The 15,456-nt window shown below is 39.7% G+C and overlaps 1 protein-coding gene across 3 annotated transcripts in view; it reads right to left on the bottom strand.

Annotated features, from left to right (window-relative positions):
• Positions 1-15,456, bottom strand: part of TMTC1 (transmembrane and tetratricopeptide repeat containing 1) — a 301,112-nt gene that overhangs the window by 254,104 nt on the left and 31,552 nt on the right. For all 3 annotated transcript variants that reach the window (XM_011934100.1, XM_011934099.1, XM_011934097.1), the window contains exons 3-5: positions 14,552-14,625; positions 11,578-11,754; positions 7,560-7,766 (exon numbers count right to left, since the gene is read on the bottom strand). In XM_011934100.1, coding sequence (XP_011789490.1) covers positions 7,560-7,766; positions 11,578-11,754; positions 14,552-14,625 — 458 coding nt within the window. The remainder of the gene's footprint in view (positions 1-7,559; positions 7,767-11,577; positions 11,755-14,551; positions 14,626-15,456) is intronic.

Raw genomic sequence — 15,456 nt, 5'->3', positions numbered from 1 at the left:
TGGAAGGCAGATGCCTAAGCTTGATTACTCTACACTGAGAAAGGAAAGAACTTATCATCCACTGATTGAAATTCACAGGGGATCAAATATTGCCAAGAACCGATACCCAATCAAGATGAAGCAGAATGAACCAGGGACTGTCAGCAGTTAGAAACTATCAACTGCTACCCATAAATTAGAAGGAATTTTTGCCTCCTTAGCATGTGATTTATTTAGAAGAAGCTTTTAGTGCTAACTTCTGAATGAAGCCAACAAGCGCTTTATTGAAATGATCTACTTTAGTGCTGAGCTCAGTTCAGGAACCCATGTGGAGTTCCAGTAAGCTTTCAGATGAATTTATAAAGGTAGTTCCTGTTTTACCACATACTTTGGGTCTGATTAAGAAGGGATAAGATCCCTCTCAATTAAAGGCTAAGAAACAGTAATAGAAAAAACAAAAATGTCTCTTCAAATTCTCTAGCCACCAAAGAAAACACTTTTCTGGCAAGTTCTATATTTAAGAAAAGCTACTTTAATGAGACCTAGGAAACCACCTTGAGTAAATAACCCACCAAAGAACATTAAAGGCACAGTAATGACACTATTCCAATAAACACAGTTCATAATTAAGAAGCCTTTTAACACTAACTGACACAGTTTATTTTTGAAAATAAGTTTTGTATTTAACTTTTCTTTTTTCTTTTTAGAGGCAGGATCCTGCTCTGTCATCTAGGTTGGAGTGCAGTGGCATGATCATGGCTCACTACAACCACAAACTCTTTTGCTTAAGTGATCCTCCCACCTCAGCCTCCCAAAGCGAGCCTCCCAAAGTGAGCCTCCCAAAGAAGAGTTACAGGTGTGAGCTACAGTGCCCAACTTTAAATTTTTATTTTTTAAAAATACATTTCCCGTCATTTCTGTCACACCTATAGCAAAATAACACCATTCATTTACCCTCCTCAATAAACTATTTCCTTCTCCACAGGAGGTCATTTGCCTGCAGTCATCAACCACCTCCTTTCTGCAGTGCCTTAGCGTTCACTCAGTGTGCCAGTAGTTGCGGAACACCAAAGGACACAGGGTCTTAGCAAAAACTGTGGTCAATTCACTACATTAAAAATAAACTGGGCCAGGAGCAGTGACTCACGACTGTAATCCCAGCACTTTGGGAGGCCAAGGCGGGCAGATCACCTGAGGTCAAGAGTTCAAGACCAACCTGGTCAACATGGTGAAAGCCTGTCTCTACTAAAAATACAAAAATTAGCTGGGCGTGTTCCAGATTATTAACAGCCTCATACCATCTTTGAGAGAAACCTAGTGACCTAGTGATATGAGATTTGCAGGTGACAAAACAAATCTGTGTTAAAAGCTTGTATTACTGGTGAATAATAACTGGGGCAGCACACCTGTAATCCCAACTACTTGGGAAGCTGAGGCAGGAGAATAGCTTGAACCCGGGAGGCAGAGGTTGCAGTGAGTTGAGATAATGGAGATAATGTCACTGTACTCCAGCCTGGGCAACAGAGTGAGACTCCATAAAAAAAAAAAAAAAAGAAAGAAAGAAACTGAAGAAGGGAAAAAACTCAGGAATGCATATGGGCAAAAATTAGGAAGGATATAATTTGGGTATTGTGTCTGAATGACAGGACCCTGAGTATAAACAGTTATAAAGTTGTTTAACAATACATAACTTTAATTATACTGGTTAGTTTGGTCAGTGTCATTATACAGTTCAGCCTAAAAGTTATTGCTTTCTTGAGTCTGCCACCATCGTGCTCCTACCTCCTGAAAATAACTCACAGTGATCTGAATACAGTCACCTAAAAACTACATCTGAAGACTGAACTATGCATGCCATTGAAGAGAGAATTCCATAGTGAAATGTGGACCAGCTTATTTATACACAACGCAAGGGAAGCAAAGAAAAAGCTATTAGCAGAAATTAAAAATTTGCAACAACCCTTTACAGTAAGATCTTGGTTCATATCTGCTTCCACGAGGTGGTTTGTGTTTTTAACATGCATCACTGAAGTTTATATTTTAAGAGACTTTAAAATGAGGGATGAGGGATTTATTAAATAAACACGAACCTACAGACTTCACTTTTAACTGTTACATGTATTTTCTGTGTGGGCCCATTAGTTAACTCTACACCTCTTATTCAGTCATTTCATTTTGATTCAGCTGCTGCTGAATGAGACTGAAAATGACTCATCTGAAATCAATAATGAATATGATGTATAAAGGGGAGAAAGAGAACCCAGTTATTATTCATCAATAATACAGTCTTTCAACACAGATTTGTTCTGTCACCTGCAAATCTCATATCACTAGCTCACTAAGTTTCTCTCAAAGATGGTATGAGACTGTGAATAATCTGGAACACGTTTTCCCTACTCATAGAATCATATGTGTGACATAAAAGTTCAAAAGCTTACCTCAGGAATTTAATTTGCACAGCATTTCTTACTTTGGGGAAAAAGTGTGATACAAGGTCTACAGCAATAAAACATAAAAATGACACTTAAAAGATCAGTTACCCATTTTATCATTGAAGGTCAAAATATTTATATGTCTCCCTATGTCCCTTGAATTTAATTATTTTATAATTCACTTTAGTGCCAGACTGTTCTCTAGTCTTAAACTTGTTTTGTTTTTTTATTTGTACACCTATGTGCAAGGTATTTACAGGAAAAAACTTTTAATAGCCACTGAAATGAAAATCTAACCATTATCTTGCCCATAAAATTAGAAAAGGAGTTCATTTTATGTAGAAATATCATGATCATTATCCCATAAAGTTTCATAAGGATAGGGCTTTGTTTATTTCACTGACATATTTCCAGAACCAAAAATAGTGCCTGACACATAGTAGGTGCTCAGTAAACAGTATTGAATGAATGAATGATCCATAACATACCCTGAAGGGTAGCAGAGGAAAGAGGAAATGTCCAAGAATTTATTGAGCCAAGAACTGTCTTCAGTGCCTATTGTGGTCATTGTCATTTAAATATGAAACCAATCAAGTATATATGAAGAATGACTATACATATATAGGTGTGTATATATTTGATATATATGGAATGAAGGTAAGATTTCATTTAGAATTCACTGGGCTTTCTAATGTGAAAAGGAAAGTGTTTCCATGTGTGCACAAATTTGATGTATTTAAGATGTTGGGGGGTGTTTACACACAAAACATTTTTCATTTCCCATGGAATACTTGTAAAAGAAGCATCAACTAAAATATAATCTGATTCTAGAGTAGGTACTCTCAACTCTAGGCTTTTCATTATACTTTCTACCCATAAGTCAATCAGTAAGTCACATAAAAATAGGCAAACTAAATTAATGACCTGCAGTAGGATTTTTTCCTGGGCTTAGATTTTTCCCTGTATTAGATAACTTCTGAAAACAATATTTTGCCTGATAACATTTAGCCCAATTCTTGCCAACCTCACACCAGTGCATTCAATACAACTATGTCCTAATAGTTTTGAGGTTGAACAACAACAAAAATCCACACAAACTCATTCCTTGCCTGTATATTGCAGGTTCAGCATTTTCATAATGCATTCTGGTGCTCAGAAACCCATATGGGGAAAACAATATCCAGAATACTAAACTAATAATAATGACGCTGCTGGCTTCCATGTGCTGAGTGGCCATGGTATGCCATGCACCAACTACATGCTTATACATGTACAAATGCTTTTAGTCCTGATAACCAGCATTTCTCCCTTTGAGAGATGAGAAAACTGGGGCTCATAGAGATTAAATAACTTGTCCAGGATCAAGTGATAGAGCCATGATTTAAACACTCTGTCTGCAGAGTCAGAGATGTTAAGAACTATGATAACGTTGCCTCTTCCAACTTTTATTTGCTTTACCTGATCACCTTCTGACAAAAGTACAAGCACAGTTTTCAAAAGTAATTGTAACAGTAATCAAATTTAAACTCAAATGTATGACACCGTTTTTTTTTTCTCTTCCAAAGAGAAAAGATATATGACAACTTTCCATGGGGAGAAGATGGTCCGGGCCCACAAACACATTAACTTAGTGAGAATCCGGCCCAATTCCAGCTGTGCTGCCTGCTGCTTTCCAATCATCACTCTTTCTAAAATAGCTGGCTACTTGAGGTTAAAAAAAAGAAAAAGTCATCTACAAAGCATGTCACCTAGTTCAATGTATTAGCACCAATACCCTATACTGAAGCAAGTCAAGAGGTGTCTCATTTGTGGAACCAGAGATGACTGCAAGAATCTTTGTACCTGCTGAGAGTTCAATGGAGAGGCCAGCTCCTCATAGAAATGATACAAGCACGCTGCCTCTTCCCCAAGGCTTAGCCCTCACCCTGGACTCTGGGCTTTAGAGCATAGTAAATGGTCAAAGCACAAGTTCAGGAATCAAACAGTCTGGGTTCCAATCCTGACCCTACCACTTACTATGTGAACTTGGACAAGGTTTTTTAACCTCTAAGCCTCAGTTTCTTCATAGCAATGGGAGTTACAATATCTATCCTAAAAGAGATACCACAGTGGTTAGATAGAATAACATATGGGACATGCTAGCCCCCTTTCTGGTACATAGTAGTTGGATAATAGAAAGTTTTCTTCCCCCTCCTGAGGGAACTTCTCACCAGTGCTCTGGAACTGGCTGACACTGGTTTGGAAGAGCTATTAAATTTTTAGGAATTTTACAAGTCACATACTTAAAAAACAGCAATTATTAAAAATTAAAGTAAATAAACTTAAAATTAGATATGTCATATTTTAAACAAGGTACTAAATATTCAAAGCTCATTACTCTTGAGTTGGCTTTTGCTTCACTTTGCTATTACCTATGCTTTCGAGGTTATTTATGTCTATTGCATCTGCCTGATAGAGACATGGCATCATGGCGGACTATGACACAGCTCTCACAACTCTGTGGTCAGTGAAGTCACACTCGTGGCTTGAAATCAGCCACAGTAGGAGTATTTACATTAGCAAACACTACAAATCAGGAGTCCCTTTCTTTAGAGAGCCAGTTATTAAACAATTAGCAGCACACCACAGGAATTCATATTTCATCTTACCCTTTCTGCTCCAGCGTGATTCATCTCTCCTCTCTACAGGTTATCTAAGAATACACACACACACACACACACACACGCACACACACACACGTCTGAAAAGAAAAACCTCTCTCCCACTAACAACCTTTTCTCCATTTCTTCATTGGCAAATTTATCAAAAATGTTCCATCTATGTTAATTTCCAACATTTCTTTATCATCCACTCATCAACTGATCCATGTCACAAACATTTAAGCAGCTGCTAGTGGCCAGACACTGTGACAGGAGCTGGCAACACATCTGTGAGACACCCCGGCATGAACCTGCCCTAACAGAGTTCATAGTCACATGGCAGCCTAGCTTCTGTCCCACCTTGAACATCTCCAGTGATCTCTGTACTCATTTTCCTCCACTCTTTAGCCTCCATTTAAAAAATTCACAATTTCCCCAATTGTTTCACCTTCTTTTCCTCCATGGCCCTCAATAAAAATGTGAAGATTTTCTCAATGTTTTAACCCTTTATTTCTCTTCCCTTTTCCTCAGGAATTTCATGCATTACTGTGATTTTATTCTCTCCCCAACCCCCGGAAAACCTATTACTCCCCTAATTTTTCCACTTAGTAACTAATGCCACCATCTACCCACCTGGTTAAGCCAGAAACTTGGAAATCCTTGTTTCCTTCCTTTCCCTCTGCCCGTAATCACAAACATTAACAAGTCCTGTTGGGTCTGTATCAGAAATGTATCTCAAATCCACCTCATCTCTTCATTGCAGTTTCCATGACTCTCAGCTAAGACCCCTTTTCCCTCACTCAGCTTGTGTGAAAGCCTCCTAACCCTTTTCCTCCTTCATGATTGCCCCCAACAGCCTGCACCACAAAGAGACAAGAGGGAATGTTTTTAAAAGAAATGTAATCATGTCTGTCTATACTTAAAAAATAAAAATAAAAATAAAAAAACTCCAGCATCTTCCCATTCCCCTAGAATAAAACCCAAACCTGCTTCCACAGCCAGCACATCCCTTCACCTGTGCCCTGCCCCCTCCCTGCCCTCACCCCTTTTCCTCCCAATTTGCTCATGACCATCAAGCCTGGAACCCTCTGCCAGATCCTTGCACATATTCACTGGCTCCTCTCCTCATTCAGGAGGATTCAGAAGCCTTCCCTGGCCAACCAACCCAAATGCCCCCAGGCTAAGGCATCACTCCCATCACATCCTGCCTTACTCCCTTCTTAGCACTCCCATTGTTCATTCAGTGTTGATTATTTTTGTCTACATTCCTCTACTAGAAGGAAAGCTACACAAGAGCAAGGACCTTGTCTTTCTTATTTACCAGGACACTTCTGGTGCCTGGAACATGCACTTGTCAGCCACTCAACAGATATTTATTGATGAATGAACAAAAGAATGAATGAATGGGGCAAGATAAAAAAACAAACACAGGCAAAGGCAAGAATAATTGGAAACAAAGACTGCAGAAAGAGGGAGTTTTAAGGGACTACACAGAAGAGTAACAACAGCAATCTGAAGTGGTAAAGTGCTAATCCTATGAATGGAATTTCCATATGTTAAAATAATTTGAGGTCATTAGGCTAAGGTGACTCCGGCACCCTGCATCCCTACATCAGCAGAGAAACCCAACTCAGTGTAAATGGTAAAATGAAACCAAGCTTAACCACCAACTAACCTCTAACTAGGGACTTTCCACTGGAATGATCCACATAGGGCTACTACTACCCTTTAACCAATCAAATATTTCCTTTGCTCTGTTTCTGCATTTGCCCTATAAAAGCTTCCCCACACCCTGCCCCAGCAGGGGAGCCCCAAACCACCGACAGTCTGGAGCTGCCCAATTCATTCATCACTTTCTGCTCAAATAAACTCTGTAGCTTTTGAATGTGCCTAAGTTTATCTTTTAACATATATCTGTTATATTCTGACTTGCCCGTGGCCTGAGATATTTTAGAGACAATCTAATTTAGTGAGCAACACCTGTGCTGATAAATCCATGCTAATTTTCAAGGCTAGGTCAAAATATTTAAAAAAAAGAAGAAGAAGAAAAGAAAGACAGTCAAATGCTGTAAAGATTTTCATACATCTTCAAAAACATTTCAGAAAGGAAGAGTCCTCTGGGTTTCCTCTCACATTTGGACTACAATAAATTCAGATCAAACACAAAGAGCAGACAGAGGCAGGAGAAGGGGAGGGAGAACGTTCTCCTCCCCCAGGAAACGGAGGGCGCCCATCTTCTGAAGTCTGAGGCTGCACAGACCCACACCTCATCACAGGCAGGCAGCAGGGCTTCCACTTGCTTCCTCTAACTCCTCCTTTCTTATCCATTGTAATACAGGGGAGGAAGGGAGAGAAATGGGGACAGAAAGAAGGGGGTAAGGAGGGAAGCATGAAGAGAGGGAGGTCACAGTGTGCTGACTCAGTGCTTCACTTCCCTAGGCATCCCAGGCTGCACTAGGTGATGCGGGACTTTGAAAACATGCAGGGACCAAGAAACCCAACCCAGTACCTCATCATGGACCACACAGCTCGTGGGGACACTGGGAATCCACTGCTCTTGGGTTCTGGTGGCAGTGGAGAGTGGCAGCCACCCCAAGCTCCTTTGTGAGGGAACCGCTGCTGCTTCCCATTCTCCCGGTGAGGATGGCCTGGCAGTGAGGAGGGCTGGGGGCTCCCGGGCTGCTGTGGGCTGCATGGACAGAGGGCCCCATTGCTCCTGTTGTGCATGGAATTGAGGGAAAACAAAGTCAACCAGAATGACAAGGCTTGCAACAACCAATAGCAGTACCTTGCCCCACCCACAAGTCTTGCTTCCTGGAAACAACCATTCTCAAGTCTTTAGCTCTTGTGTTTCTGATATTTACTGCCATGTTATTAAAAGAACATAATTACAGTTTTAGAACTTATCGTATTGACTTACTATAGAACACTGTAACTCAGACTTTGTTAGATGGCCACCAACACACACACACACACACACACACACACTCACACACACACTTCTTCACCCCTCACCCTCCAAACAGGTTTCTCTCAGAATATTTGGTTGAAGTGGTATTAAGGATTTACATTATTATATTCTTGTAAGATATTGCTCATAGCTGAACCATCCAATTTTTAATTACATTTTTTCTATTATAAATTCTCTGAGATATAATTCATAACCACTAGATGGGCAAAAATTTAAACATCTGATACTACCAAGGGATGGTCAGAAAGTGAAACAAAGAGGATTCTCATTCCTGCTAGAACCATTTCAGGAGCAATGTCTCAGGATGTAATGCAGTCAACGTGCATCTATCCTTTGCCCAGCAACTACACTTCCATGGCTATGCCTGAAAGAAAGCTTCATGTATTTGCACAAGAATATAGGCATAGAGATTTCATTGCAGCATAGTTTATAACAGCAAAAATGTGGAAATAACCTAAATTCCAAATCCAGAAAAATGGAAAATGATAATTAAATACTATACAGCAGTTAAGATAAATGAAATATAGCTACATATATCAACATTAATATATCTCAAAAGCCCAATGGTAAATGAAAAAAAAAGCAAGTGATAGCATTTATGCAAAGTTTGAAAATATGTAAAACAATACTTTTCTATTCACTGGTATGTGTGCATATGAAGTAAAGTCCTAGAAACAATCTTAGAAATGAAAAATGTCAAATTCGGGATTGTGATTCCCTCTGGAAAGAGAGGATAAGGACTGCGGACAGGGAATGTTATTTTCTACATGTTGGGAATTATATCCTGAATTTTTACAAAAGAAAGATAACTTTCAGGAGCTGATCTTTCACTGAAAATCTTTCCTCCTAAAGATGATGTCAAATAGAAGAAATCTCATTCCATCCATGTGTGCCAATCTTAAAATTTAGGAATAAATTGCACTTGTAGGAAAGTACTTGCAACATTTTGTTTCTATTACTGTTTCTTTCCTGCTTCCTGAATCATACAGTGAAAGATCTCAAGAACCACCTAGTGCTAAGATGTTTATTCCAAATCAGCAGATAAAGTAGGGACTGGGGAGTAGACCTCTAGGTGCTTGTGTAAAACTCTGTGTATATGTGCATTCCTCTGGGGACACAACTTTGTGAAATTCTCAAGAGTCCACAACTCCCCAGATATTCAGAACCTCTGATTTGGGTAACTCTTACAATGCCTGAGCAGCAGATGTCCTGCGAGGTCTCCTGAGTCCCTGTCATATGTTCCTCCCTGGAGGCAATGGTGCTCCCAGCTAACGCTGTGAATCTGGAGCCACATGGACATGGGTCCAAATCCTGGCTCCACTTGGGCTGGCTGACTGTGGGGAGGATCCTTTCTGTGCCTGTTTTCTCCTTTGTAAAATGAGGATAAAGACTGTTGCAAGCAAGTGACATGGCACAGTACCAGCACAGGGCCAACCCTTAGGTGATATTAACCATTTTTGGCCAGGTGTCCATGTTACAGCCTTTGGTTCCTTCCTACCACTTTTTACAACTGTGATCAATCACTCATCGAATTATTTACATAATGTCTCCACCAACATCTTATATGCTCTTTGCAGGAAGGAACCGTATTTGTCTTGCCCTTGGTTAGGCAGAATGAGTACGTGTTGAATGGGTGGATAAAAGCATGAAGAAAAGAATGAATGCCTCCACTTCGGCTGCACCGCTGGATGTGAAAGCTAATTTTTTTTTTTTTTTTTTTTGAGACGGAGTCTCACTCTGTCACCAGGCTGGAGTGCAGTGGCGCAAACTCAGCTCACTGCAATGTCCAACTCCCTGGTTCAAGCGATTCTCCTGCCTCAACCTCCTGAGTAGCTGGGGTTACAGGCACGTGCCACCATGCCCAGCTAATTTTTGTATTTTTAGTGGAGACAGGGTTTTACCATGTTGACCAGGATAGTCTCGATCTTCTGTCCTTGTGATCTGCCCACCTTGGCCTTCTAAAGTGCTGGGATTACAGGCGTGAGCCACCATGCCCAGCCTAAAAGTTTCTTAAAACAAAACAAAACAAAAAAGACCCAGACGGAGCTGTGGGACTTATATCAGCAGTATTATTTCTCCCAAAGAATTTCTAACCGTTTAGTATGATGAAGGTAAAGAAAGAAAAGAGACAATTATCCCTTTTGAAAAAGGCCTGACTCAACAGTTACTACATGAAGAAGAAAGAAAGAGGTGTAGGCACCAGTGGCCTGGAGAGTCCCAAGATCAGAGAAGACATGACTTTCATGACAACAGTAAAATAGCTCTGGACTGGACCACATGAGACAGTGCGTCTTCAGTCAGCTGTCTTATCTTTTTGCTGTCAGTGAGGCATAGCAGAAAGAAGTTAGGAGGTTGAGACAAGGTAGATGCAAGAAGAAAGTGGAAAAAGGGTTTACAGGTTGTTCCCTAAAAAGTAAGTTGGGCAATGCAATTACTCCCACTGGTCAGAGGATATGGAGGAAAGGCATCCTCATATAGACCAAAGGAAGGGCCTCTGGCTCACGGTTTTCTTGGCATGAGTTTGGGTGAAAGTAATTATTTGGCTCCATGTTTTTATAAGTCTCTGCGATTTACTGAGAGCCAACAGAGCACTACACTCTTTTTAAATGATCCCCAACTATCACACTTCCAGGCAGGAAGGTGATCGGAATTTCCTGACTCATCTCAGTTTGTTGCCACTCAATATCACTGCTCTTATATTTATGTCAAGAAGTATAAAGAGGTAGGAAATGAGATTTAAAAAGCAGGATTTTTTTCAGATAAAATTCTTCATTTGATAAGGCAGGGGAATAAATTAGCCACATCTTTTAAAAGTTTAAAAGTAAGGACCTTATAATTACTGAAAAATGGGGTCTGCTTGTAAAATTACTGGTAATTACGGATTTGATGGGGAAGAAAATTACAGTATGTGCTTGAACTTTTAATATGCCTTAGTGATTCTTAGCATCTATAAGCCACAACATAAAATGAGTGTGCCTTAAATTTTTTAAATAAATTAAGCTACTAAATAAGGTTGTTCATTAATTTGAATAGGACGTGTATATACTCCTGTATGGTGCAGACTGGCTCTTTGTGGAATTCCAATGGGCGCCTCCTAAAACTCTTAGTTAATAGCATTGTTAGAAGAGCAGGACAAGGGGCTCTTTGATAGATAACCCTCATGCAAATGCAGGGATTCCAAGCAAGCTGTGAAAACCTGTTACCATTTGCAATCACTATTTTTATGAATCAAGATTTTCTCAGCAGCGTGCAACCAAAACAAAACAGCAATATAAACTTCCAGTTAACATAGATACTTTCCAATTCCAAATTTGGGGCTTACAAAAACTTCATAGTCCTCAATGATTTATATAAAAGTGTGAAGCATTTTAACACATATAATGCACTTATCTTAATGAAATAAGCCTTGTTGACTATGTGACAGTCTAAGGTGAGATGACATTTAATAAAGTGTTATACTTGTATTTTTTAAATGGAAGATTGGAAACTATTGTTTTAAGTAATTCTTCTCTGCCCATGACACGCCATTTGATATCAAAACTTTAAAATGACTTACGACTTGTCTTCCTTGTTGGAAAGGGAAAAGAGGTCATAAACCAAGCACACTCCAAACACCGTGATGCCTGTCTCTTTCACCAGCATCGCACAGGTCCCCAGAAACAAACTGAACAGCAAGAAGAAGGGAGACACCGTGGAAGGGAAGCTTTCCCCAACACAGCCCTGATCCAGACTCCTGAAAAACAAGTTGGAGATTCTTTTAATCTAAGCAAGAATGTGGTCTGCTAAGAAATACCACCTCTTAAAGATAAGTGCTAATATCAATTTCATTGTATTCTAAGAAATTAAGCAGGTGAGTAGAGATTTCTTAAAGAGCCTTCATCCCCACAATACTGAATTTGGTACTTAAATTGCAGTATACACAGACTATGGTATGTACAAATGACCACCAAAAAGCCATTTAAAATTCTACCAGAGAGACATACTTAGTCACATGAAAAGAGGTTTAAGTGAATACATTCTAAGTGAATAATCGAGTTACTAAACTATATGCATAAGCTCAGGAGCCAGGTTCCCTGGGTTCCCTGTTAACCACAGCAGTTAATTAATAGGGTAATATGGGGCAAGTTACTTTACTTCTTGGTGCTTCAGTTCCCTTATGTGTGAAAAGGGATTACAGCGTTGTAGGGGGGATTAAACAAATGACTTGTCACACATCAAGTGTATATCACCATTATCATTATGGTAGTGAAGTATTTTATGTGCTTCCACACACAAAACAAAGTTACCAGTGGATATACATGCCAAAATACAATAAGCATTTCTCTCTGGGATGAAAATACAATGATTTTAACCTTTTTTTTCTTTTGGCTAAATTCATTCAGCCAAAATTTTTAAATTAATTTTCTATGAGCATACCTTAGGTAAAGCTTATTTTTTTCTCAGTTTAATTTCCAACAAGGATTTTCAAAATCTCTCTGCTGCTGTTAAGCCTTTGTTTCACCTTGTAAAACAGAGCTGGCCCCCTACCAAGAAACATCACTGTTCCCTTCAACAGGTACCACACCTATTGGCTCCTATTCCATGGAAGTAAAGGCCAGTATTTCTGTAGTTGAGACACCTTCTCCTTAGTGTTATGTCTTAGAACAACTGCATAAAATTATACACAGGATTTGTAGTGGATAGGCATTTATTTCTATTGAGTTGGTCTATAGCTCAAATTTCTGAAAGTGAGAATGGCATGCAAAACCAATCTGTAATAACATGGCTCATTATCATACAGATATGGATACACTGCAGGCCTAATCATGCCCCCAAACATATGAACCACACAGAACAGGCCTAGAGAACAAGTTTAAACTCCAAAGCAATTATTACTTATATTCTAATGCCAGAGTAAACAAGAAACAATTAATTGTTAAATTTTGGCTTAGATTTTCAGGTTTCATGACACCACATCATACAATCAAGAATGTAGTAGGAAGTTACAAAGCCAGGATCAGAAGAAGACTTACATTATGCTAAGAAAATGTTCTACCCTTTAAACAAAACAAGACTTCCTAAGACTTAATTCATTTCATCATTGACCCAAGGTCTAAATTGGTTTGTAACAGGTTTCTCAATCTTAGCCCTACTGGCATTTTCTGCCAGATAATTCTTTGTTGTAGGGACTGTCCTGTGCATTGCAGAATGTCTGTTCAGCAACATCTTTGGCTTCTACGCTGTAAATGCCATGAGCACCTCTTCAGTTGTGACAACCAAAACCGTCTGCAGATATTGCCAAATGTCTCCTGCAGGTAGAAGAGGTAATGGCTAGGAGGAGGAGGGAAATCACCCCTAATTAAGAGCCACTGGTTTAGAACAGTGTTCCTCAGTCATTGGGTTTTGTAAGACTATAGGTCAATGAACGGATCCAAAGATCAGGGCCACCAAATGCTTAATCAGGCATCTCTCCATGAAACTGAGCAACATGGTTGACTTGCCCCCTTTTTCCAGGTTGTATGAGTCTGTTTTCATGCTGCTGATAAAGACATACCAGAGACTGGGCCATTTACAAAAGAAAGAGGTTTATTGAACTCACGCTTTCACATGGCTGGGGAGGCCTCACAATCATGGTGGAAGGCAAGGAGAAGCAAGTCACATCTTATATGGATGGCACCAGGCAAAAAGAGCTTGTGTGGGGAATCTCCCATTTTTAAAACCATCAGGTCTCGTGAGACTTATTCACTATCACAAGAATAGCATGGGGAAGATCCACCCCCATGATTTAATTGCCTCACACTAGGTTCGTTCCACAACACGTGGGAATTGTGGGAGTTACAATTCAAGATGAGATTTGGGTGGGGACATAGCCAAACCATATTACAGGCCATGCTCTGAGCTGCCCCCATTAACATTCTCTTTTTAATCCACTCCTTTCGCTATATGGACATGACGTGACTCAGATGAGAATCTGATTGGTTTAGGGTAAAGGTGCAATACAATGAGAAATTATTTTAAGGCTTTTCAGTTTCCCAACGCAAAACACTTCTGTCTTTTGATGAAACTATATGTAAATTGGAAAACTACAGTCAAGAAACGCTACTTTATACTCAGCTTTGTCATGTTAAGCTCTGAGTTACTTTGGTGAGGCTAACGAAGAGAAAAAAATTAGGACCAAAATGAAAAGGAAAAATTAAGCAAATCATAGGCAAATAAAAGAGAACATTATATCAAATACATTTTGGCTTAGAGCTAAAATTCCAAATTCAATTCTCAGTAAGAAACTACAAGTAAAAGGAATGACTAAGCAAGCGCTTGGGTTCTCAGCACTGGGAAAGCAATCCCTTTAAGGTGCTACAGTGTGGTTCAGAATTGGGTTGAAAGAGAAACGGCCCAGCTCTGGATAAAGAGAGAGTTTCCTATTCCTGGTCCCTGGAAAGCTTGCTGAGTATTTCACAACCAGAAGCCTCTCTCCTCTCAGGCACATGCTCACAGTCTACACACATGGCACAGTCGCAATCACAGTGAAGGGCACTCTTAGCCACACATACCTGTTGTAGGAGAGAAAGGCCAGAAGAAACAGCAGACACGCTAGCACGTCAGCTCTGCCAACGATCCCAGCCACCTTGGAAGTTAAAATAATAAAAAATGAAAACCTCAGACAATTACTTTCAGAAAACCATTACGCAAATACATTACAGAAATATATTTGCCGTTAGATAAATGAAAGATATAATAACATAGAAAACTCACTGTTCTTCAAGTTCTGATCTATGACTAAGCACCTCTGATTATCAAATATATTTAATAACGAGTTTATGTCAGGAAAAAAGAGAACTGAAAGGGCAAGATTTCCACGCTTTATTTTTAAGCTCTCTTCTTAGAGTGTCAATTCACAGCATCAAAATTTATTCATTTATTAATTTATTCAAAAGAAATTTTGAGCAATATTTGAAAGTCAGACACTGTGTCCTTCTGTGTACCATAATGCTAATGGAGCAGGCAATATTTTTAGAGAACGAGAACAAAGTAAGTTGAGAATCAATACTTTTAACAAAAATGGGGCTGGGCAGGATGGCTCACATCTGTAATCTCAGCACTTTGGGAGACCGAGGCTGGCGAATCACTTGAGTTAAGGAGTTCAAGACCAGCCTGGGCAACATGGCAAAAGCCCATGTCTACAAAAATATACAAAAATTAGCCATGCATGATGGCATATGCCTGTAGTTCCAGCTCAGGAGGCTGAGGTGGGAGGACTGCTTGAGCCATGGAGGTCAAGGCTGCAGTAAGCTGTGATCATGCCACTGCACTCAGCCTGTGCGACAGAGTGGACCCTGTCTCAAAAAATTAAAAAAAAAAAAAAAAGAAGGGAATGATAGATATGGGAGCCTACCTGAGGGTGGAGGGTGGAGGAGGGTGAGGATGGAAAAACTACCTGATTAACTGGGTGACAAAA

The sequence above is a fragment of the Colobus angolensis genome, unplaced genomic scaffold (assembly GCF_000951035.1).
Source record: "Colobus angolensis palliatus isolate OR3802 unplaced genomic scaffold, Cang.pa_1.0 Scaffold131, whole genome shotgun sequence".
Lineage (NCBI taxonomy): Eukaryota > Metazoa > Chordata > Mammalia > Primates > Cercopithecidae > Colobus > Colobus angolensis.
Note: the sequence above shows the minus strand (reverse complement) of the source record. Positions and strands in the feature narration are given on the sequence as shown.